Source organism: Anolis sagrei, chromosome X, assembly GCF_037176765.1.
Source record: "Anolis sagrei isolate rAnoSag1 chromosome X, rAnoSag1.mat, whole genome shotgun sequence".
In the NCBI taxonomy this organism is placed as follows: Eukaryota; Metazoa; Chordata; class Lepidosauria; order Squamata; family Dactyloidae; genus Anolis; species Anolis sagrei.
In genome coordinates, this window is record NC_090034.1 from 96619233 (window position 1) to 96644885 (window position 25653).

Below are 25653 nucleotides of genomic sequence, written 5' to 3' on the forward strand. Positions count from 1 at the left end.
CACCAGTATATTGGCTTTGAGGTTTGCTGGAAACTAGGAAAATTGGCTTTATCTATCTATCTCTATCTATCTATCTATCTATCTATCTATCTATCTATCTATGTGGAAAGGGGAGATGCAACCCAAACTTGATTCTTTTACATCCCCCCCTTTCACTTTGAGAAAATGGTTCAAACCTAGGTTGTATGTTGAAAGTCTATTGAAAGACTTTGCTACATTTCCCTCCCCAAAGAAATAAAAAATGCCAATTCAGGGGGGAAAGAAAAAGGTTGTGTGTGTGTGATGGTGCAAATCGAAGGCCATTTTGGGATTCAAAACGCCAGAGGTATTTTTCAGCACAAAGGGGTGAACCAGAGCTGATTCTTTTCCGTCCCCCCCTTTCTCAGGAAAAGAATGGTACAGTCCCAGACAGCACTTTAAGGTTCCTGCCAGTGGGCGTGACCAAGGCCGAGGGGGCGTGGCTAACCTCCCCAGTTCAACCTAGTTGTTGGAGTGGCTGGAAAACCTTGAACCTGCAGATCAGAAGAATCAGAGAAGGAAGCTGGTGGTCTGTGGGGCTCTCAAGTAAGGATCGTTACTTTTAGAAACGGGGTACCCGCCCAACATTCCCTATAATGACCTTTTAATCCCCTCCTCACCCTTCTTTTGTTGCGGAAGAGAGGAGGTGCGTCTACACTGTCGAATTAAAGCAGTTTGGTCCCACTTGTACTGGAATGGAATCAAGGGAGGGGTAGTTTTGCAAGATCTGATGAATACTGGTGCCTCAGCAAGGTACTGAGTCTAAGATTCCATTGTACTGAGCCATGGCAGTTCAAGTGGGGTCAAACTGGGTTAATTCTGCAGTGTAGATGCACCCAAGGGGAGGCAAAGGGACTCTGGGTGATCTCTGTACTCCCAAAGCAGTTTCTTTGTCTTCCTGGTAACAAAGGTTTAAGGGAGGTATCTTTTTTCCTAATTTCTTATACTATACTATATTGTACTATATTATACTCTACTATACCAGGCATGGGCAAACTTGGGCCCTCCAGGTGTTTTGGACTCCAACTCCCACCATTCCTAACAGCCTCAGGCCCTTTCCTTTCCCCCCTCAGCCTCTTGGCATGTTTCTCTCTTTTGCCCTCCATTCGCGCCTCTTCAAATTCTACAGCACTGCTGGTCACAGCTGACCTCCAGCTGGAGTGCTCAAGGGCCAGGGCTTCCCAGTTCTTGGTGTCTATGCCACAGTTTTTAAGGTTGGCTTTAAACCCATCTTTAAATCTTTTTTCCTGCCCACAAACATTTGGTTTTCCATTCTTGAGTTCAGAGTAGAGCAACTGCTTTGGGAGACGGTGGTCAGGCAATTGGACAATTGGATGGTGGAGGACCATTGCTTCAATGCTGGTGGTCTTTGCTTCTTCCAGCACGCTGATCTTCCCAGGAGATTTGCAGGATTTTTTGGAGGCAATGCTGATGGAATTGTTCCAGGAGTTGCATGTGACGTCTGTAGACAGTCCACGTTTCGCAGGCATACAGCAGGGTTGGGAGGACAATAGCGTTATAAACAAGCACCTTGGTCCTCTAACACTCTCTGCTTCATTTGGAAAAATGCTGCACTCGCAGAACTCAGGCGGTGTTGTATTTCAGTGTCAATGTTGACGTTTGTGGAGAGGTGGCTGCCAAGGTAGCAGAAATGGTCAATGTTTTCTAATGTTACACCATTAAGTTGTATTTCTTGCATTGGAGAGGGATTGGCTGGTGAGTGGTGAAAGAGCACTTTGGTTTTCTCGATGTTAAATGACAGGCCGAGCTTCTCGTGTGCTTCTGCGAAGGTGTTTAGAGTGGCTTGTAGGTTTTCTTCTGAATGCGCACAGATGACGTTGTCATCAGCATATTGGAGTTCTATAACAGATGTTATTGTAACCTTGGTTTTGGCATACAGTCTGCTGAGGTTAAATAGCTTGCCATCTGTCTGATAGATGATTTCCACTCCGGTGGGAAGCTTTCCATTAACAAGATGAAGTATCATAGCGATGAAGGTTGGGACAATAACACATCCCTGTTTGGCACCTGATTTCATCTTAAATGGGTCACTTTGGGAGCCATTGCCATCCAATACTGTTGCCACAGTCGTCATGTTAACCATGCCGCTTGATGGAACCTCACACTGTGAAGGCTGTGTATTGATCAGCTGTGCACTGACCTCCACACATTAAAAAAGCTCACGCACAGGCATCTTCCAAGAAAAAATTAAAACGAAACCGTAGTGAGTGAGGTGGGTTCATAGATTCCATACAGAACAGCTTGAGTCCCATTATACCAGTGGTTCCCAACCTTTTTTTGACCAGGGACTACTTGACCAGGGACCACTCTCCAACATTAGTACCAAAAGGGTTACAAATCAGTTTTTGGTCAACTTCAGATTCAGTTTGGTTATATGGGGTGCTGATTCAGAAAACTCCATATTTTAGACCATGTCAGCTCTAGTTTCTAATACAGAACATATGCCATCCAGTAGTCACCATCTGCTTGGCCATAGAAAACCATATTTAATAATCTAGAGTTGATATGGTAGTGGTACTCTTTCAAGCATAGTCAGCCTCTCCCTTTCCGACATCCCTGTTGCCTTGGCACTATAAGAGGGTTTTGTGTGACCAGTCCCTCTCGTTGCCATGTAGATTCAAGGCAACGGTGTAGTAATGGTGAGGCGTTAGACCATATTTTAATTCTTGCAGACCACTGGTGGTCCATGGAGCACAGGTTGGGAACAAACATTATACAAACATGGCCAGGACACCAGAAGGTCCTATATAATGTATTGTCGAAGGCTTTCATGGCCGAAATCACTGGGTTGTTGTAGGTTTTTTCGGGCTATATAGCCATGTTCTAGAGGCATTCTCTCCTGACGTTTTGCCTGCATCTATGGCAAGCATCCTCAGAGGTAGTGAGGATGCTTGCCATAGATGGAGGCGAAACATCAGGAGAGAATGCCTCTAGAACATGGCCATATAGCCTGAAAAAACCTACAACAACCCAGTCCTGTATAATATAATATAATATATTGTATATACATATAATATTTATAATATTATAATTAATGCAATATAAAAACCTACAACCCAGCCCTGTATAATGTAATATAATATATTATATATACATATAATATTTATAATATGTAATGCAATATAATAATATGATATTATAATTATATATTTATATTACATATAATATTACTATTAAATAAATAATCATACTATTAATACTGATATTGTACTATGCTAATAATATAATATATTGTATGTGTGTGTGATATAATATATTGTATGTTCATCTGTGTATGGAGCCCTCGGTGGCTCAGTGGGTTAAAGCACTGAGCTACTGAGCTTGACTGAAAGGTCGCAGGTTCGATTCCGGGGAGTGGAGTGAGCTTCTGCTGTCAGCCCTAGCTTCTGCCAACCTAGCAGTTCAAAAACATGCAAATGTGAGTAGATCGATAAGTACTGCTCCGGCGGGAAGGTAATGGTGCTCCATGCAGTCATGCCAGCCACATGACCTTGGAGGTGTCTATGGACAACGCCGGCTCTTTGGCTTAGAAATGGAGGTGAGCACCACACCCCAGAGACAGACTTGACTGGACTTAATGTCAGGAGACAACCTTTACCTTTGTGTGTGTATGTGTGTGTGTATGTATATAGTAAGCCACTTTTGAGTCCCCTTTGGGGTGAGAAGGGCGGCATATAAATGTCGCAAATAAACAAATAAAGACTGAAGTAAGGAGCAGATCTCATCCTTCCATAGACCAGGGACCTCTCTTCCTTGCTCCTTGCTGAAGAGGCTGCCAGGAACCCAAGAGGTCACAGTGGAGGTCAATTGTATGTGATTTTCATGCTTCTTGGCCCAGGTTTGGACTGGATTGCCCATGAGGTCTCTTCCAACTTTATGACTCTATGTTTCTATGAATGGTAGGATCTGTGGCTTCCCCAAACAGCCTTGAAAGGTGATAGTTGGCCTCTTCTGTGTTGGAGTGCCAACTGGAGAGCTTCTAGCCTTGCTCTTGGCTGCGAGAAGGAGTCACCCAGCCTGTTCTTTGCTGACTCAGTGGCTTCTGCTCATCAAAACAAGCTGAGTTGGGTGTGGATACTCCTTGCCTGCTTCCTACCGATTATGCAGCTCAGTGTCATGATGGCAGAAGAACTTCTCTTTCTGTAACTATGACACATCTTGGTTTTCTGTTCCGTTTGGCACAAGAGAAAGAGAGAGATGGGCCCTGGATGGGTACAGGCAGAAGGACCATTCTTGGAGGCCGCATTTTTGCGTAATATTGTCTCTGTTCAAGAATGACATTCATTGGTAGGTGCTATGCAGGAATGGCTCGTAAATACATCACTCACCATTTGCATTCTGCCACTACATGAGCAACAAGGAAGGAAAGATCTTGCACCTCCTGAGAGTGCATTTTTAGGACCTGACATCAAAGTTTGAATCTGGAACATTTATCCAGATGTGGTGGGGTTGTGCCAAGGTACAAGAAGTCTACAGGAAAATAAAGGGTAAAATATTCCGGCAAAAATTAGTGCTGAATTTTAAAAAACCAGTTTCTAAATCCTGAAACTGGAAAGGGAATAATGATTGGCCTGAGATGATGTAATATATACTAGCTGCGGCACAAGATACAGTCGCCATGAGATGGAAAGAATATTAAAGATAGGATGCAAAAAATGGTATGAATATTTAGCAAATTACATGTTCCAAGACTACATTATGGGTAGGAAAAATAAATATATTAACGGATATACTAGGGGGGAATGGGAAGAGAAATTGGAAGAGCTTATAGCCAAGGTAAAAGGAAATAGAAAATACAAAGAACTGAACCAGACTATCCTTATGATCAAACCAATAGAATGAATGACTTTTTTTCATATCAGGAGTGACTTGAGAAACTGCAAGTTGCTTCTGGTGTGAGAAAATTGACCGTCTGCAAGAATGTTGCCCAGGGGATGCCCATATGTTTTACCATCCTGTGGGAGGCTTCTCTCAATCCCTGCATTAAAAGCTGGAGCTGTCAGATGGGAGCTCATCCCGCTCCCTGGATTTGAACTGCCAAACTTTCGGTCAGCAATCCTGCTGGTTGGACAAGGGTTTAACCAATTGTGCCACCGGGGGCTCCATGGAATGAATGATAAAGAGAATGTATGACTGTTCCTGGAAGGAGGGGGGAAACAGTGTAAAAGGGATGGATAGACATAGGAAATGAATACAGAATTAATAAGATGTTGACAACAGGAGACATTGGAAGGGGGTGAGTATATATGGGAAAAAAATTGTGTATGCATCACATGTTGTTTTGTAAACATTTTGTGGGGAAGTTTGGATATTTTATATTCTACTCATATGATCCAATAATATACAACAACAACAAAGTTTGTATGGCCCTAAATACTCCAACAGTACCATATTCTGTCTAATCTTGGAAGCTACGCAGGTTCAGCATTTGGATAGGAGGCTACCAAGGAATAGCAGGTACTGTAGGCCAGCATTTCTCAATCTGGGGGTCACCAGGGGGTATCAGAGAAGTCCCCAAAGATACTCCAACTCCAAAACTCAAGGTCAATGCTCACCAAACCCTTCCAGAATTTTCTGTTACGCATGGGAGTTCTGTGTGTCAAGTTTGGTTCAACTCCATCGTTGGTGGCGTTCAGAATGCTCTTTGACTGTAGGTGAACTATAAATCCCAGCAACGACAACTCCCAAATGACAAAATCAATCTTCCCCCAGCCCCACCAGTATTCAAATTTGGACGTATCAGGAATTTGTGCCAAATTTGGTCCAGTGGATGAAAACAGTAGCAAAATTAGTTATGAAGTAGCAATGCAAATAATGTTATGGTTGGGGGTCACCACAACATGAGGATCTATATTAAGGGGTCGCGGCACTAGGAAGGTTGAAAACCACTGCTGTGGGCTGTACTTCAGAGGAAGAAACTGGCAAAACCACCTCTGAGTATTCCTTGCCTAAGAAAAATCTTTGAATGTATGAGGTTTCCATAAATTGTTAGACAACTAAAAGGCAATCATACAAACACAACAAAGTTGGTGCTAAGTTAAGAGACTTGGTGAGCCGGCGTCATGTGCCCAGGCTCTTTGGATTTCCTAGTCTGGCTCTTTTGTCTCGTGAGCGTATATATGTGAATTCTTAGGTATAATCCTACATAGGGATATAATGTTAAGCTATTTGCATTCTCAAAGGAAGCAATGAGTAATTTTAGCAATTTTCATCCCACCGTGAGAAAGTCCTTGGAAATGGTGCCATTTCTAAAGACGATTCACGCTTCAGGATTTATTCTCTGCAAAAGTCATAATGGTGCACAAAACATTACCCCCCCCCCCCAAAAAAAACCACAACAATTTGCAGATTGGATACAGAATAAATCTGCTATTGCAACGATTTTCATCATCTCAGATTTATTCTTGGTGTGATTTCCCAACACTTGAAAAACATATTTGCTCACCATTTAAAAAAATATTATTTCCTTCCCTATCTGTAAGTGAAGCAAAAATCCCAGCTTTTGAACTGTCCCTTCCCAGAGGCACTGTGTCTCATTTATGACATTTATTTTATAAATGCCTGAGTTAATTGAAAAAGACATTGATTTTTTGGGGTGAAAGGTAATATCATGTAGTTAGTAATACTATTTATTAGGGGGGGAAACCCAGTTTTTCCTTTGGTTTTTTATGAATGCTCCCATTGGAAAGTGCATAAGGATGTAGGTGAACTACATATAATTCCCAGAATCGTGGGTAAATCCTCCCTAAACCAGGCCTGTATGCACAGTTGGCTATGTCACATCTATGTGTCAAGTTCAGTCTATATCCAACTTTGATTGCATTCAGTGCTCTCTGGATGCAGGTGAACTACAACTCCCAGATTCCCAGGGCAATCACCCTCAAACTCCGCCTGTATTCACAGTTGGGCATGTTGGTTCTGTGTGCCATGTTTAGTCCAGATATGTCATTGGTGGGATTCAGAGTGGTCTGGGTGCAGGGTGAACTACAACTCCCATGAGGGTAGGTCGGTCCCTCACAAACACCTGCAGTATGTTCTGTTGGTCACCAGGGTTCCGTGTGCCATGTTTGGCCCAGATGTGTCATTGGTGGGGTTTAGTGCGCTCTAGGTGCAGGGTGATCTACAACTCCCACATGGGTAGGTCGGTCACCCCACAAATACCTCCAGTATATTGTTGAAGGCTTTCATGGCTGGAATCACTAGGTTCTTGTGGGTTTTTTCGGGCTATAGGGCCATGTTCTAGAGGCATTTCTCCTGACGTTTCGCCTGCATCTATGGCAAGCATCCTCAGAGGTAGTGAGGTAGTGAGGTAGTGACCAATCTACCTGCATGGGAGTTGTCCAGTAGGTTCTGTTAGTCACCAGAGTTCTGCATGCAATGTTTGTCCCAGATGCGTCATTGGTGGGTTCAGAGTGCTCTGGGCGCAGGGTGAACTACAACTTCCATGCATGTATGTTGGTCCCTCACAAACACCTCAAGTATGTTCTGTTGGTCACCTGGGTTCTGTGTGCCATGTTTGTTCAAGATGTGTCATGGGTGGAGTTCAGAGTGCTCTGGGCACAGGTTGAACTACAACTCCCATGCGGGTAGATTGGTCCCCCCACAAACACCTCCAGTATGTACAGTTGGTCACCAGGGTTCTGTGTTCGCAGTTTGGTCCAGACCAATCATTGGTGGAGTTCAGAGTGCTCTCTGGATGTAGGTGAACTACAACTCCTATAAATCAAGATCAGTTCCCCCAAACCTCTTCCTGTTTGCTGTGTGGCGTAGGAAAGAGTAGGACAGGATTAAGAGACAGTCAGTGGGCGGGGTCATGCAAATTACACACCAATGGAGAGAAATAGAAAGGAACTCTGGATGTCCATTCTGGAGGAAAAACAGAACATCTAGGATGAAATTCTCCCCAAATGAAAGCAGTTTGGGGAGGACATTGGCAGGATTTGGGCTCCATGTTCATGATAGCCACTATAACTTGCAATGTCAATGGAAGGAGGCTTCTCAGCACTTGGAACTATAGTTGTTTGTGGAGGCAGGAGGCTGTTTGTGTGAGTGGACACCTCCGCCACATATACACATACACATTTTCATTTTATTATGGGTATAGATAGATGTAGATAGATTATTTACATGTGATCTATTAAACCAGGACAGAGCCCCAATTATTGCTGGACTTCAAGCTCCAATAGTCCTAAGCAGATGGTGTCCAACTCTGTCACTCCTTCCCACCTGCTACTAAGGAGGCTGTTCAGGTCCTGGACTGGTGCTTGGCAGCTATGATGATCTGGATGAGGGCTAACAAATTGAAATTGAATCCTGACAAGACAGAGGTAATCCTAGTCAGTCGTAAGGCCAAACAGAGCATGGGGTTACAGACTGTGTTGGATGGGGTCACACTCCCCCTGAAGATGCAGGGTCGCAGTCTGGGTGTGATCCTGGACTCATCACTGAGCTTGAAACCCCAAGTTTCGGCGGGGACCAGGGGAGCATTCACATAGTGAAAGCTTGTGCACCAGCTGTGCCCGTACCTTGGGAAGTCTGACTTGGCCACAGTAGTCCATGCTCTGGTTACATCCCATATAGACTACTGCAATGCACTCTACATGGGGTTGCCTTTGAAGACGGTCCGGAAGCTTCAATGTGTCCAACGGACAGCAGCCAGATTGCTAACAGGAGTGGCGCCCAGGGAGCACACAACTCCTCTGTTGTGCTAGTTCCAATTGTGCTACCGGGCACAATTCAAAGTGCTGGCTTTAGCCTATAAAACCCTAAACGGTTCTGGCCCAATTTACCTGTCTGAATGCATCTCTCCTTATGAACCTTCCAGGACTTTAAGATCGTCTAAGGAGGCCCTGCTCTCAGTCCCGCCTTCATCACGAGCACGGCTGGCGAGGACGAGAGACAGGGCCTTCTCAGTGGTGGCCCCCTGGCTTTGGAACACCCTTCCTAAGGACGTCAGATCGGCCCCCTCCCTTTTAACATTTTGGAAGAGAGCTAAAACTTGGCTTTTTGAGCCGGCATTTGCAAATACAGTGTAACAGACATAGGAAAATGGAATGTTTTGATGATGTGATTGGACGATGTTTTTAACGAGGAGACACTAATGATACATGTTTTTATTTATTTTATTGATTCTGTTATGGTTTTATGATTCAATTGTTTTATTATATTGAAATTGTATTTTATGGTCTTGGTTCCAACTGTAAACCGTCCCGAGTCGGACTGAGAAGGACGGTATATAAATGCAGTAAATAAATAAACAAATAAATAAATAAGCAACTGAACCAATGTTCAAGATGATGGGAACACACATAATTATCACTTCTGCTTTACATTCAAACAGTAGCCTAGTTTTGCAGTTGAATTTTTCCAACTGTATATAAATTATGCATTTAACCTAGCAAGACCAGACTTAACATTATAATTTTGCCTTCAATTGTACATTTGGGCACAAAATGATGAGCTATGTGGTTTTCATGAGAGAGTCGGTGCATTAGGCACAAACTCAGGATGCCCTGACTTCTTTAGAATTGATTCATGTGTTCAAACTAAGATTGTGCAAAGAGATTCCTGAGGACTGTCTGCACTATGCAGTTGCAGCAGTGCAATTCAAGTTTAACTGCCACAGCAACATCTTGTGAAATCTTAGGGTTTTGTAGGTGGGTGAGGCACTCATCTCTGGATGAGGATTTTAAACATTCCTCACGACACTGCAAATCTCAGGATCCCATAAGATAGTGTTTCTCGACTTGGGGGTCGGGACCCTGGAGGGGGGCTGTGAGGGGGTGTCAGAGGGATCGCTACAGACCATCAGAAAACACAGTATTTTCTGTTGGTCATAGGGGTTCTGTGTGGGAATTTCTCCACAATTCTATCATTGGTGGGGTTCAGAATGCTCTTTGATTGTATGTGAACTGTAAATCCCAGCAACCACAACTCCCAAATATCAAGGTCTGTTTTCTCTAAACTCCACCAGTGTTCACATTTGGGCATATTGAGTATCTGTGCCAAGTTTGGTCCAGAGCTATCATTATTCAAGTCCACAGTGCTCTCTGGATGTAGGTGAACTACAACTCCCAAACTCAAGGTCAATGCCCACCAAACCCTTCCAGTATTTTCTGTTGGTCATGGGAGTTCTGTGTGCCAAGTTTGGTTTAGTTCCATTATTGGTGAAGTTCAGAATGCTCTTTGATTGTAGGTGAACTATAAATCCCAGCAACTACAACTCTTAAATGTCAAGGTCTATTTTCCGCAAACTCCACCAGTGTTCACACTTGAGTATATTGAGTATCGGTGCCAAGTTTGGGCCAGAGCTATCCTTATTCAAGTCCACAGTGCTCTCTGAATGTAGGTGAACTACAACTCCCAAACTCAAGGTCAATGCCCACCAAACCCTTCGAGTATTTTCTGTTGGTCATTGGAATTCTGTGTGCAAGGTTTGGTCCAATTCCATCGTTGGTGGAGTTCAGAATGCTTTTGATTGTAGGTGAACTATAAATTCCAGCAACCACAAATCCTGAAGTCTCCTTACTGGTCTGGAAATAGCTTGGAAATGTTGGGTTTTTAAATCGAGGGGAAGAGAAGGGAAAATCCATGCACGTGAGGGAGAGAGAGTCATGTGATTTACAGTGATGATTAAAGAAGCCTGACCAGGAAAGGAGGAAGTTTTGCCCAGCAGCTGGCACCGCAATTGCAGCAGATTACTTTCCTAATAACTTTAGGAATCAAAGCCATCCTTTGTCAGTACTTTCCTTGCTTGTCTGCTTCCTTTCCAGCTCTTGGACTTTGTTGCCATTTTTTTTTTTTTTTTTGTATCAGGAGTGATTTGAGAAACTGCAAGTCGCTGCTGATGTGAGAGAAGTGGCCATGTGCAAGGACATTGCAAGGAGACATCCGAATGTTTTGATGTTTTACCATCCTTGTGGGAGACTTCTTTCATGTCCCTGCATGGGGAACTGGAGCTGACAGAGGGAGCTCATCCACGCTCTCCAGATTCAAACCTCCGACCTGTCAGTCTTCAGTCCTGCTGGCACAAGGTGGTTAACCCAGTGGTTCTCAGCCTTCCTAATGTCGCAACCACTTAATATAGTTCCTCATGTTGTGGTGACCCCCAAACATAAAATTATTTTCGTTGCTACTTCATAACTGTCATTTTGCTACTGTTATGAATCGTAACGTAAATATCTGATGTGCAGGATGTATTTTCATTCACTGAACCAAATTTGGCACAACTATCCGATATGCCCAAATTTGAATATTGGTGGGGTTGGGAGGGAGGATTGATTTTGTCATTTGGGAGTTATGGTTGCTGGGATGTATAGTTCACCTACAAGCATTCTGAACTCCAGCAACAATGGAATTGAACCAAACTTGGCACACAGAACTCCCATGACCTACAGAAAATACTGAAAGGGTTTGATGGGCACTGACCTTGAGTTTTGGAGTTGTAGTACACCTATATCCAGAGAGCACTATGGAGTTAAACAATGATGGATGTGGACCAAACTTGGCACAGATATTCAATATGCCCAATTGTGAACATTGGTGGAGTTTGGGGAAAATAGACCTTGACATTTGGGAATTGTAGTAGGTGGGATTTATAGTTCACTACAATCAAAGAGCGTTCTGAACCACACCAACAGTAGAATTGGGCCAAACCTCCCACACAGAACCCCTATGACCAACAGAAAATACTATGTTTTCTGGTGGTCTTTGATGATCTCTCTAACACCCCCTCATGACTCCCCCCAGGGGTCCCAACACCCAGGTTGAGAAATGCTGGTTTAACCCATTGCGCCTCTGGGGATCCTACTTGCTGCAATACTGTGACCACAAAGGTAATGCTGACCTGTTGTCTTGAAGATAGCTGCTTTGAATGGTTGCCCCAACCATTCTTGATAATATAAATAAAGTCTCTGGCCAGGATCCTGTTAGAGAGTGTCACAGTGAAGTAGGCATAAAATTAAGTGGTTGAGATCCTGATTCAGATGGGTAGAACATAATGCTTCATTTTCATTATTTCAAGCACTTTTCCTCCTCCAGCAGCCAGCAAGCCCATGTTTCCGAGTCTCCTTCTATATAGCAGCAACAAAGCCCACTTCTTCTGCTGTCGGTGTTTCCATCAGTTTCTTCCACTTCGTCTAGAGAATAAATCCACTTGAAATCCGGTTTCTGCCTCCTGCAGAATTCTGGTTTTTGTAGTTTAGTGAAGCTGTTAAAGGCCACTCCCTAAACTACAAATCCCAGAATTCTGCAGGAGGCAGAAACCAGATTTTAAGTGGATTTTTTTCTGTATTGTGATGAGGTTAGTTTTGAGCAAACAATGTCCTTTCTTTTGTTATCATATATCAAAGATAACAGAAAGGACATTGTTTGCTCAAAGTAAGAAACTGATGGAAACACCATTGTTATCATATATCAAAGAAGGAGCCCCTAGTGGCACATTGAGTTAACCCTTGTGCTGACAGGACTGAAGACTGACAAAGCAGAGGTTTTAATCTGGGGAGAGCGTGGCTGAGCTCCCTCTGTCAGCTCCAGCTCTCCATGCGGGAACATGAGAAAAGCCATCCACGAGGATGGTAAAACATCAAAACACCCTGGGCAACGTCCTTGCAGACAGCCAATTCTCTCACACCAGAAGCAACTTGCAGTTTCTCAAGTTGCTCCTGACACGAAAATATATATTTATCAAAGAAGTAATCTGTATATTTACTGTCATACCTTTTCTGATTTTTCTCTCTCTGTGTTGTGTCACAGCTCCCTGGAGAAAATGAAGCCTCACGTCGTGTACCAGCAGGTAAACTCTCAGTTGCACAAATTGGGTGGGTTGAAGTCTCAGATGTAGATGTAGAAATATTCAAATAGCTTTGGCAATAGTGATAAAGTTGAAACACAGCCTTACTAAAACAGGAGTGGGGAAAGTGCAGCCCCCAGATCGCATGTGTTCATGGCACAGCTAGTTAGTAGCCAGCTGCATTGAATCACTACTGACCAGGAGGTCATGAATTCGAAGCCAGCCCTGGTTGGAGTAACCTCCCGACTATTAATAGTCTAGCTTGCTGTTGACCTATGCAGCCCGAAAGACAATTGCATCTGTCAAGTAGGAAATTTAGGTACCGCTTTATGCAGGGAGGCTAATGTAACTAATTACAACACCATAAAACCTTCCAGCAGTGTGCAGAAGAATGAGGAAGTACTCCATCAAAGGAACCGGAGTCACAAGTGAAGTGGCAGCTCCCCCTGTGGCCGGAACCGAGTATACCCTCATGAAGCCAGAAAAGCTGGAATACTAAATTGCCTCTGTGTCTGTCTATATATGTTGTGTGTCTAAATGGCGTTGAATATTTGCATGTATATATGCATTGTAATCCACCCTGAGTCCCCTGCAGGGTGAGAAGGGCGGAATATAAATACTATTAATTAATTAATTAATTAACCCATTTGTAACCCCCAGAACTTTCCCCAAAAGACTTCTGTCATCTCCTATTGTAAAGAAAGAGCCTTTATGAAACTGAAACAATACGTAAATGACTGACGCCTATCTCATGAGGATATTAGGGATATTGGGGGGTCTTTGGTGGAGGTACCTTTCAAATATTCTTCAGTGCATTGCTGACTTGTCAGGCTCCTCCGACAGTGACATTATGGGAATTTGCAATCCTCAGTTGTGCAAACTGGGCCGTGAAGGAAACATTCACCTCTCCCACTGAGTGGATTTCCAGGTTCCTTAATTTCCTTGTTCCTTAATTACAGCTGAAGACGTTGCACAACCCTGAAGAGCCTCCGCTGACTGAGCAGCCAAGACCGGCTCAACACAAGGTGAGTTCTCCGTTTTCCTTTCCTGTGAGCTTTTAAAAACTTAGGTCCCTGCTTTAACTTGGGGAGAGGAAGGAATTTCTAAGTTCCCACTCTTGATGCCTTGCTTTAAACACTTAAAAATTATAGTCAAACTCCATTCATTTGACTACAGAGTCTGCTGTTTTGGACGTTCTCCTTGCCTACAAGTTTGCTTGGGACTTCTTGCGTGCACATGCATGGTCCCAAGATCAGAACTGTCTTTGAATCACTTTTGAATGTGTGCAAAAATTATTTTAACTTTACTTACTTAGGCAATCCCTCATAGCTCGAGGATGATTGTCTTCCAGATATGGTGTCTTGGCAGTGGGTCCGTAGGTGGCTGTAGAGCTCTATTCTTGATCCACATGTTCTCCCACAGTGAGAACGTCAGTTTCCAGACTGAAGGTGGTCCCAGTCAGGGTTGGCTTGATGTGCCTTCTTCTTGACACATTTCTCCCTTTTGCCCTCCATTCATTCCTCTTCAAATTCTGCAACACTGCTGGTCACAGCTGACCTCTAGTTAGAGCATTCAAGGGCCAGGTCTTCCCAGTTCTTGGTGTCTATGCCACAGTTTTTGAGGTTTATTTATTTATTTATTTATTTATTTATTTATTTATTTACTATATTTATATACCGTCCCTCTCAGCCCGCAGGCGATTCGGGACGGTTTACAATTGGTGCCAAGACCATTAAATACAATTTCAATACAATAAAAACAATCGGATAATAAAACCATAACAAAATCAATAAAAACATGAACATTAGTGTCTCACTTCCCCAAGTGTCTAGGACTGTGTGATGTATCAGCAAATAATGAGTGCAGATCCAATTGGGGTGGCCTTTTGCAGCTGACAAGTGGTAATTTGGTCAACGCCGATTGTTTTTAAGTGTAGGCCAAGGTCTTTAGGCACTCCACCCAGTGTGCTGACCACCACTGGGACCATCTTTATTGGTTTGTGCCAGAGTCTTTGCAGGTCGATCTATGAACCCTCATATAGTATCAGCTTTTCCAGTTGCATTATTATTATTATTATTATTATTATTATTATTATTATATTTCAGTGGTCTTTTTGAAAAAAATAATACAGTAGACTCTCAGGTAAAAATAGGTCTAACTCATACTGTACTCCATAGCAGACCATACTAAAACACCTATATAGTAGTAGTAGTAATACTAATAATAACAACAACAAAGTAGACTCTCACTTAAAAAAGGACCCAAGTTAGCTTTAAGCCCATCTTAAAATCTCTTTTCCTGTTTTTTGTTCTTGAGTTCGGAGTAGAGTAACTGCTTTGGGAGATGGTGATTGAACATTCAGACAATGTGGCCAGTCCAGTGGAGGTGATCGTGGAGGAGCATCACTTAAATGCTGGTGGTCTTTGCTTCTTCCAGCACGCTGACATTTGTCTGCCTGTTTTCCCAAGAGATTTACAGGATTTTTTGGAGGCAGCGCTGATGGAATCGTTCCAGGAGTTGTGTATGACGTCTGTAGACAGTCCACGTTTCGCAGGCGTATTGGGAGGACAATGGCTTTATAAACAAGCACCTTGGTATCCCTACAGATGTCCTGATCCTCAAACACTCTCTGCTTCATTAGGAAGAATGCTGTGCTTGCAGAGCTCAGGCAGTGTTGTATTTCGGTCTCAATGTTGACTTTTGTGGAAAGTTGGCTGCCAAGGTAGCAGAAATGGTCAACATTTTCTAATGCTACACATTAAGAGGGATTGGCTGGTGACTGTTGGAAGAGCACTTTGGAGCCCCCGGTGGTGCAGTGGGTTAAACCCCTGTGCCGACAGGACTGAAGACTGACAGGTCACAGGTTCGAATCTGGGGAGAGGCGGATGAGCTCCCTCTATCAGCTCCAGCTCCTCATGCGGGGACATGAGAGAAGCCTCCCCAAGGACGATAAACATAAAAACATACGGGCGTCCCCTGGGCAACATCCTTGCAGACAGCCAATTCTCTCACACCAGAAGCGACTTGCAGTTTCTCAAGTTGCTCCTGACATGACAAAAAAAAACAAAGGTTGATTTTAACTTTATCATGCATTCAGAAGTGATATATATAATCATGTTTATTTTATTTTAGTGGATAAAATGCATTTATAAGCTCAAATAACCCAGATTCCACTTTTCAAGCAATTTCACTTTCTGACAGTGTTCTGATCCCTAATGTGTCAGATAAGTAGAGACTTTATAGTCTCTTTCTGGTGGTAGTTTTTAAAATTAAGACTAATCCTCCAGACTCTTTAGTCTGGGGAGCTGACTCATTTGGCTCCAAGTTGCCACTTTCATAGTGCCCATGCTATGACTCTATGTTGTTAAGTTTCATGCCAGTGCTGGCTGGTGATTCCCATGTCAGTGGAGGAAGAAAAAAAAACACTCTAAAGTTTTCACTCAGGGTTTAAAAATGTTCTCCAAAGTGCTGAACCTATTCCTAAATATTTTAGCACCTTAGACATCGCCATTCAAAATAGTGAAAACCTGAATTGGCTTGCCTGCTGACTAACATGGGAGTGACTTGTGAGCCGTGGTACCAAATTATGTGGATTTAGGTACCAGATCACAAGCCAGCTTTTCCTCATCTTCTTTCAGTTCTTCCCACGGGACTCCCATTACATCTTGGTGACAGCGATCTTGTCTACAATGCTGGTGGCAGCCCTTTTGGTCCGGATGTTCCTCTTTCCCTTCTATAGTCCAGCTTCTGTAGAGACTGTGGTGGCCACCCCATCTCTGGACAACACGTGCAATGACCCATGCAGGTGAGTAACCTTCCTTCTATAGACACAGTTCCGGTAGGCTGTAGGAACTGTGGGAGTTGAAGTCCAAAACACTGGAGGGCCGGTTTGCCCATGTCTGCTTCAGAGGGACATCTTTCTCTCCTCAGGGTCACACTGGTGGAAAGTATCCCTGAAGGGCTGATCTACGATGACAACAGTACCATCAACCCTTCTATTTTCGAGGCCTGGATGAACATTTTGGGAGATGCGAGGAGCACCGTGGATATTGCCTCTTTCTATTGGACCTTGTCGGATGAGGACACTCATACCCACGATCCCTCCTCCAGCCAGGTGAACAGGCAGAATTCTTCTCAAGGAATTATATTCTGTGGAATGTTGCCTGTTAGTGAAATAGGCCAACCTGGCTGAAGGATTCTAGGATATATATATACTAGCTTGGGGACCCGGCGCTGCCCAGGTTATTTCAGAAAGGCATTGTTTGTCAGTGCTCCAAATTTAGTCTACAGCCAATGTCAGATGGGTCCAGTGGGTGTGTGTGAACTACAACTCCCATATGGAAGTCCCATCGCCCATGGTCCATCCTCCTGCAAAACCACACCAGGATGTAGAGTGGGTCATGGGGGCTCTGTGTGCCAAATTTGGTCTAGATCAGTCCTTGGTGAAGGTCTTAGTAGTCTCAGGAATGAGTGAAGGTAGTGCAAGTCCCATCACCCATGGTCCAAAGTCTTCTAAACTGCACCGGGATGTAGAGTGGGTTATGGGGACTCTGTGTGCCAAGTTTGATCTTGATCTGTCATTGGTGAGCGTCACAGTGGTCTCATAAAGCTATTGAAGGTATTGCAAGTCCCATCATCCATGGGGAATCTTCCTTCTAACCAAAACAGGATGTAGAGTGGGTCATGATGGCTCTGTGTGCCAAGTTTGGTCTTGATCAGTCATTGGATGAGGATCGAAGTGGTCTCAGGAAGTGAGTGAAGGTACTGCAAGTCCCATCATCCATGGTGAATCCTCCTTCTAACCAAAACAGGATGTAGAGTGGGTCATGGTGGCTCTGCGTGCCAAGTTTGGTCTTGATCAGTCATTCGATGAGGATCGAAGTGGTTTCAGGAAGTGAGTGAAGGTACTGCAAGTCCCATCATCCATGGTGAATCCTCCTTCTGACCAAAACAGGATGTAGAGTGGGTCATGGTGGCTCTGCGTGCCAAGTTTGGTCTTGATCAGTCATTGGATGAGGATCGAAGTGGTCTCAGGAAGTGAGTGAAGGTACTGCAAGTCCCATCATCCATGGTCCATCCTCCGCCAAACTGTACCAGATAGGCAGTGGGGTGGCTGCTTAACTTTAGATCCTGGATTGTAGGCTGTTATGGAGAGATGACTGTGTGTATTACTGTGTTACTTCAATTGTAAGATGCATCCTATTTTCAGGACCACCACCACTGACAAAAATATATAAGATATGCCTGCATTTCTAAATTTTTAGGGATTTTTTTTTGGCAGTGTAGATGAGGCCCTAATGGGACACTCAAAGCACTACATTATCCTAGAATAATTTTGGAATAACCTTGAATCCTCTTAAGGACTGTCTCATGGTGCAGAGATTGGAGTGCGGTTTTTCTTTAAATTGCTGGTGTCTGTTAAGGTTTGGGTCCAATTAGACTTGACAACTCATATACACACTGCAAACAAGCATCTAATTGACTGGCCCATTCAGGCTTGCGTGCCTTGAAAGGTCTCTTTCAGGGAAAGTGGAACATCCTTTTGTTGAGGGTTTTGGTTACGGAGGCTTGAGCAGCACTACTTTTGACAGATTCCTCAGCAGTGGAACAGATTTGGTTTTCCACATCTTCATGTGAGACGCCATTAATCAGGGAACTTTACCCACAAGCTGTTTTTGAAGGTGGCTGAAGTGAGGAGAGCTTTTGGCAGGTTGTTGTTTCACAAGGGAGAGAAAGCTTAACAGACAGAAAGTATTTTTTCAGTCAATTATCATCTAGTAGTTTCTTGGGTTAGTTTTTTGGTCCCGTCCCCCCAAGACTGATCTTGGGCAAATCACATTGTTTTCATCCTGAAAGAAAAACAATAACCTCTGAGTAAATTTTACCAATTTTTTTTACCCTACTTATTTGACAGATTAGGGATCAGAACACTGTCAGAAAGTGAAATTGGTTGAAATGTGGAATCTAAGTTATTTGAGCTTACAAATGCATTTTGGCCTCTGAAAAACATAAACATGATTATATATCACTTCTAAATGCAGTTTCTCAAGTCACTCCTGACATGACAAAACAACCCCAAAAATTTCTAAATGCACAGTAAAGTTAAAGGTGGGTATATTCTGAAATGATGATCTTAATTATCATGAATTGCCTTATTGTAAGTAGCATTCCTATTTAAATAGGTTTATTATACCATATTCTGGAAAACAGCTGAAGGCAGCTTGTGTTGACGAAAGGGTGTCTGGTTTCAATTGGAAAAGTCAAATAGAAATATCAACTGTTGAAAAGAGTTTTGTGTTTATGGTGCTTTGCTTGGATTTTGTTGAGAGTGGCCTGTCCCTTTCATCATTTATATTTTGGTTGAGATAGTGCATAGTTCTGAAGAGTTCGTTTTGAAATGGGGTGAGGGCAGAAATAATATACAAATTCAGCTGGATCACTGAGAACTCCAAAGGATATAGGCAATTTCAACTGGGAATAGGTTCCACTGAACTACAAGGGCTGGAAGGGAATTAGAACAAGAATGGACCTTTGTTGACTTTGTGCAGCAGCAGGTCTTATGCGATGCTTGCTTTGCAAACAGGGGGAAGAAGTTCTATCAGAGCTGCTGAAACTGCCCAACCGAGGGGTCTCTGTGCGGATTGCGGTCAATCCCCCTTCTGCTCATATGCCATGCAGTGATCTCCGGAAGCTGGAGGAAAGTGGTGAGTAAATCCAGGCAGCCACAATAAGACTTGAAAAGCTGAAGGCAATGATCAGAGAATGATGATTCCTAAAGAAAAGTGTAGAAGTGGCAACCCAAATTATTCAGAAATTGGAGCCTACAAAGAAAGGATATTTAGTTTCCAAGATTGTCAAGTCTAAGGAAGGTCTAAGGGACTGTCAAAAAAGGAATAGGTCACAAAGGGGTTGTCCAAATATTGGCTAGATGCAATCAGAGAGAGTACCATTTTGAATCTAATTCTCACCTTTTTGGCTAAATTACTCTCTCAAAATTGGGATGTACATAAGATTAACATCGTACAATAATCTTAGTGCTGAGCCTAAGCAAAAGGGGAACCTGCACCTGGAGAGATGTCACCTCTAATTTAATTGTCATGGCTCAAAGCTATGCAGTCCTGGGATTTGTAGTTCAATGAGGCATCAGCATTCTTGGCAGCCCTATGATCCCAAACTACAGCCCCCATGACCCCATAGCATTGAGCCAAGGCAGTAAAAGTGGATTAATTCTACAGCATAGATGCACCCCAAGATTTTCATTTCCATTGCTGAAGAAGCTTTGGTGCTCTGACACTTTAGTTTTTAAAGAAGGAATTCTTGGCAGACAGCCACTTTAATGCACAACTTTTTTGGCCCAAATTACAAAGAATGTCATTGTGCATAACATTCAGCAGCCAATACTTTTTGGTTTCAGGGTTTTGAAATCTGAGGTGTTAATTAGATTTGATGGCACATTAGACTCGAGTAAATTTGGGTAATTTCCTCCTAGTTCTGGAACCTGTTTCTCACCTTGCAATTGCCATCCAGACCCTAAGAGGAAATCCAAAGCAGGAAAAGGAGTGTTACAGTCAGCAAATCACACTCTCCCAGCCTCAGAAGAAGGCAACACCTACATCTCCAAAAAGAAAATCTTGCCAAGGAAACTCATTTAGGATCACCATAAGTCAGAAATTACTTGGAGACACACAACAGCAACAATGAGCTGAGACAAAAACTAAAACAGTCTGCTTCCCAATTTCTCCAGGTGCTCAGATCCGTAAGGTCAACCTGCCCAGACTCACCTCAGGAATCCTACACACCAAATTTTGGATTGTGGACCAGACGCACATTTACATTGGGAGCGCCAACATGGACTGGCGTGCCCTCACACAGGTAAGGCACCCTTCCTGAGGGACTCACAAGGTCAAACATCACAGTTGCCCACGCTTTGGCCTAGCAGAGAAAAAGGAGTGTTCAGATTATGAGTCTAAACAGTGAGGATGGGCCAGGACCATCTCTAAGGTCACTGACAACACAGATGTGCATTGATAGGTAAGTTTTAAGAAAGCCAAAGATTCTCTTCTCTGTGCATATCCTTCTCAGCTGGGGTGAGACAGATGTCAACAAAGCAGGGGGCATTTGGCGAGGGGTTGTGTTAACCATAAAGGAATTTTCTCCCCCAAGAAAGCTGAGTGGCGCAACAGTGTCATTCTTTAAGTGTGCTGGTCAATGATATTTTTGTCCAAGACTTTAAAGAAATACAGCTACATCTAACCTGTCTTGAGTCCCATTCTGCAACAGCTACTTTGATCCTGTTTTCGGAGAGAACTGGAAACCTTGTGATGCTCTGCATGTTTCTTGATTGCAACTTCCCGTATTCCTCACTATTGCCTGGGCTGATGGGAGTTGCAGTCCAACATCTGAAGAGAGCATGCCGTTCTCATTCTTGTTTTAAGGCAGTGGTTCTCCCCAGATGTTTTTGCCTTCAACTCCCAGAAATCCTAACAGCTGGTAAACTGGCTGGGATTTCTGAGAATTGTAGACCAAAACACTTGGGGACCCACAGGTTGAGAACCACTGTTTCGGAAGATATTGTTATGTTTCCTTGCTGTTGCTTTGAAATCCAGCAAATGAAGAGCCATGTGTTTTAAGGAAGGTGTGTTGCTCTGTCATCCTCTTGAGCATGACAGAGATTTGGGGCACATCTTTGGGGTTATGCATGGATGTTTCTCCAGGGAAAGGTAGCAGTGGCAAAATGACTTGGCCCCATTCTGTTGGAAATAGCAACCTCCCAAGCCTTTGACTGTTTATATATATTTGCTAACCTGTATTCTATGTGCATGTTAATTTGCCAGTTTGACTTACCTCTTTGGTATGGGAGGGGTTATATACACGTGATTATACCAAGCATGTTCAGACTCAGGATACCATTTTTATATTCAGTCTGCTTTACACCTTACTGGAGGAGGATGCATGTTGCTGTTTGGACTTTAATAGAGAAATATGGCTTATGGACTTCAGTGAATACAGGTATACCTAAAGACTATTAATAAAGAATGATAGCTTTTGTCCTCAACACACAAAGAAGAAACTACATCCTATTCATAACTGAACTTTAAAATGATATATGCCTCTATAGTTTTTTGGGGGTTTTTTGTTTGTTTGTTTTTGGTCAGGAGCGACTTGAGAAACTGCAAGTCACTTCTGGTGTGAAAGAATTGGCCATCTGCAAGGACATTGCCCAGGGGACGCATGGATGTTTTTGATATTTTACCATCCTTCTGGGAGGTTTCTCTCATGTTCCCGCATGGGGAACTGGAGCTGACAGAGGGAGCTCATCTGCGCTCTCCCCGAATTCGAACCTGCGACCTGTCGGTCTTCAGTCCTGCCGGCACAAGGGTTTAACCCACTGCACCACCGGGGACTCCTGTCTCTATGGTGAATTCATACAAGTTGTTTATGAGTAAACAAGATATGTTATTTTTCAAATAAGACTTTATTTTTTATCTCTAAGTGCATATTTTAACTAAGAGGTTTCAAGGGAGTGTATATCTTTTGTGCAATTACAACTGCAAAGAAACAACCATCCTCTGCTAACTAATATATTTTTGTAGTGGCATGTCTTTAAACTTGGCAGTTTAAAGACATGGTTCTTCAGTTTAACAGCTGAGATACCTGTGTGTCATTACATGAATGCTCATGAATATCACTTGTTCAAAAAAAATTGATTTCTAACAAGAGCATGCTTTTCTTGACTAGTGGTTTTCAAAAGGTGGTTTCTATGTTTGTGGAGATTCAAATTTGCCAAATGGATGTGACATCACTTTTACCTTTTCAAAAATGTTATGGTGCACTTATTTCCAATAGGTAATGGAATTTCCAATACATTCTGCTTAGATCCCAGACAGACAACTATCGTCATCCAGACATTTTGAGGAGGATTGTAGCGGTTATCATGGTTATCATATGTAGTCAGAATAGTCTTAATGCAACTGCAGTGCAGAAATATCCAGAGAGCTACACAGTTCCTTACGCTAACCTCAAAGGAAAATACCTGAATAATACCCTTCTGTTCTGGTGACAGGTGAAGGAGCTGGGAGTGGCTGTGTACAATTGCAGTTGCTTGGCCCAGGACTTAGGGAAGATGTTTGAAGCATACTGGGCCCTGGGCTTGCCCAACGCCACCATCCCCTCGCCCTGGCCGGCCAATTTCTCCACAACATACAACAAGGAGACTCCCTTGGCGCTCCAGTTTAACGGCACGGATGCCAGGGTGTTTTTCTCGGTGAGTACTTGGTGCATGTATGATGCAGCTAGGCATTTTGTGTATTTAAAGCTGGTGCCAGTCTCACTTGTGGAATTCCTGGCAACCAAATGTTCTTAGAAGAGACATCCCATCTAATGAATAGTTTGCAGCTCTGCTGTTTGATGCTGAACACAATAGTAAATTCTACCCAGGCTGTCCCTGGCCAATGATCAGGTTCGCTATATGAACCCCTGAATTGGGGTGAACCCCTTCCAGGGTGATCACAACCAGTGGAAAATTGATTCCCAATTTTCCCAAGAGTTATACAGTGCAAACAACAACAAACACAACCAAACTGCACAAATGAGCCCAACTTTCCCATGCCCTCCATAGTTATGAGACCTGTATAACCAGGTTAGTAAGAGTGGAACATTAATTTCCCCCAGTCGGTTCTCGATACCTGATTGATGTTTGATGTTTTGTATTATGTCTGATATAACAGGTTGTGGTTAATTTTAGTTGTTAAGGTATAATTTGTTTTTATATGTTGGATGTTCAATTTTTGTTATTATGGGCATGTTGTTGTTGTGCTCAGGCATTGAAAGTTTACCTTTTATGTTTGGAATCCACCCTGAGTTCCTCTGGGGAGATAGGGCAGAATATAAATAAAGATTATTATTATTGTTATTGTTGTTATTATTATTATTTGAAACACAAGATGAGTCCACACCAGACACTCTGCTGGCTGTTGAATTGGAACACACGTCGGACACTTCCCAAGTGTCTAGGACTGTGTGATGTATTGGCGAATGATGTGTGCAGATCCCAGTAAGGTGGCTTTCTGCAGCTGGCAGATGGTAATTTTGTCAGCGCCAATTGTGTTTAAGTTCAGGTCAAGGTCTTTAGGCACTGCACCCAGTGTGCCAATCACCACTGGGACCACCTTTACTGGTTTGTGCCAGAGTCTTTTCAGTTTGATTTTTAAATCCTCATATCGTGTAAGCTTTTCCAGTTGTTTCTGTGCAATCCTGCTGACACCCGGGATTGCAACATCGACGATCCATACTTTGTTTTTTAACACTGTCTGTCTGAATTCTAAAGTCCCAGAGGAGTTTGGCGTGTTCATTCTCTGTAACTTTTTCCGGCTTGTGATCCCACCAGTTAGTTGTCGCAGGCAGATGGTATTTGTGGCACAAGTTCCAATGAATCATCTGAGCAATAGTGTTATGCCTCTGCTTGTAGTCTGTCTGTGCGATCTTATTATTATTATTACTATTATTGGCTCTCATTTCTGCCTCTGCTCTGTCCACCTCCAGAGTGCTCCTCCGGCCCTGTGTGCCACAGGACGGACTGAAGACCTTCAAGCCCTTCTTGGCGTCATTGATGAGGCCCAAGAATTTGTCTACATCGCTGTGATGAACTACTTGCCCACTATGGAGTTCTCACATCCCAGGAGGTAATTGAGAGAGCGAAAGTGCCAGACCTAATCATAATCTCTTATGGCCTGGTATGTGTTGCATTCTGAGCATTATCAGTCTCAGTCCCATCAGCATTTATGTTCCATCAGTTTTCTGAGAATATGAGGATTCCCAAAACTCCTCCAGCATTGTGTTTCCAATGCTGGAATGTGCCTCTCCTGTTCTGCTTTGGTTAGACCTTGCTTGGAATACTGTGTCCAGTTCTGGGCACCACAGTTTAAAAGAGATATTGACAAGCTGGAAGGAGGGCCATTAAAATGATTGAAGGTTTGAAGACCATGAATCTCTATGAAGAGCATCTTAAAGAGCTGGGCATGTTTAGCCTTCAGAAGAGAAGGTTGAGAGGAGACATGATAGCCATGTATGAATATGTGAAAGGATGTCTTAAGGAAGAGGCTTGTTTTCTGCTGTGCTGGAAACTAGGATTTGGAGCAATGGATTCAAATTATAGAAAATGAGATGCCACCTGAACATTAGGAAAAACTTCTTAACCATACGAGCTGCTCAACAGTGGAATTCTCTGCCTCAAAGTTTGGTTAAGGCACCTTCCTTGGAGGCTTTTAAACACAGGCTGGATGGCCATCTGTCAGGGTTGCTTTGAATTATCTTTTTCTGCATGTCAGGAGAGTTGGACTAGATGGTCCATGTGGTCTCTTCCAACTCAATTATTCTATGATACTATGAACAGGACTACTTTATGGCAAGTATACTAACTAGTTGTGAAATGGCTGCCTTTGCTGCACTCCAGGACAGGAAAAGCCCTCTGACTTTAAACACCACACCGTTGGATGGAAAACAGTCCTTTTATTGAAGATAATTAAAAAGCAGTAAGGTAAAAAAAACAACACTTTAAAGACATAGGTAAATCCAATTAGGTAGGAAGATAAGCAGGAACAAAGTACTCCAGGGCAATAGTCCAGCAAAGTCCATAAAAACAAAGTCAAAATTTCCCAAATAAAATGCAAGAAATCACAAAACACAAATCCAAGGCATGAATATGGAAGCATAGATGAAAATCATGAAGCAAAGGCACTTAAAACATGAATTTTCCAAGCAAAGCTTCCATGAACAAGGATGAGAACTTGGCTTGATTCCAAACGATGCTTCATCTGACTACCTAT

General features: G+C 43.1%; 1 protein-coding gene across 1 annotated transcript in view; it reads left to right on the top strand.

Moving 5' to 3' along the window:
- Nucleotides 1-451: 451 nt before the first annotated feature.
- LOC132780131 (5'-3' exonuclease PLD3) overlaps nt 452-25653 on the top strand; it is a 31135-nt gene continuing 5933 nt past the window's right edge. The window contains exons 1-9 of the mRNA XM_060783679.2: nt 452-564; nt 12793-12832; nt 13789-13854; nt 16468-16634; nt 16760-16943; nt 19413-19533; nt 20574-20701; nt 22893-23093; nt 24371-24510. Coding sequence (XP_060639662.2) covers nt 12806-12832; nt 13789-13854; nt 16468-16634; nt 16760-16943; nt 19413-19533; nt 20574-20701; nt 22893-23093; nt 24371-24510 — 1034 coding nt within the window. The 5' untranslated portion in view covers nt 452-564; nt 12793-12805. The remainder of the gene's footprint in view (nt 565-12792; nt 12833-13788; nt 13855-16467; nt 16635-16759; nt 16944-19412; nt 19534-20573; nt 20702-22892; nt 23094-24370; nt 24511-25653) is intronic.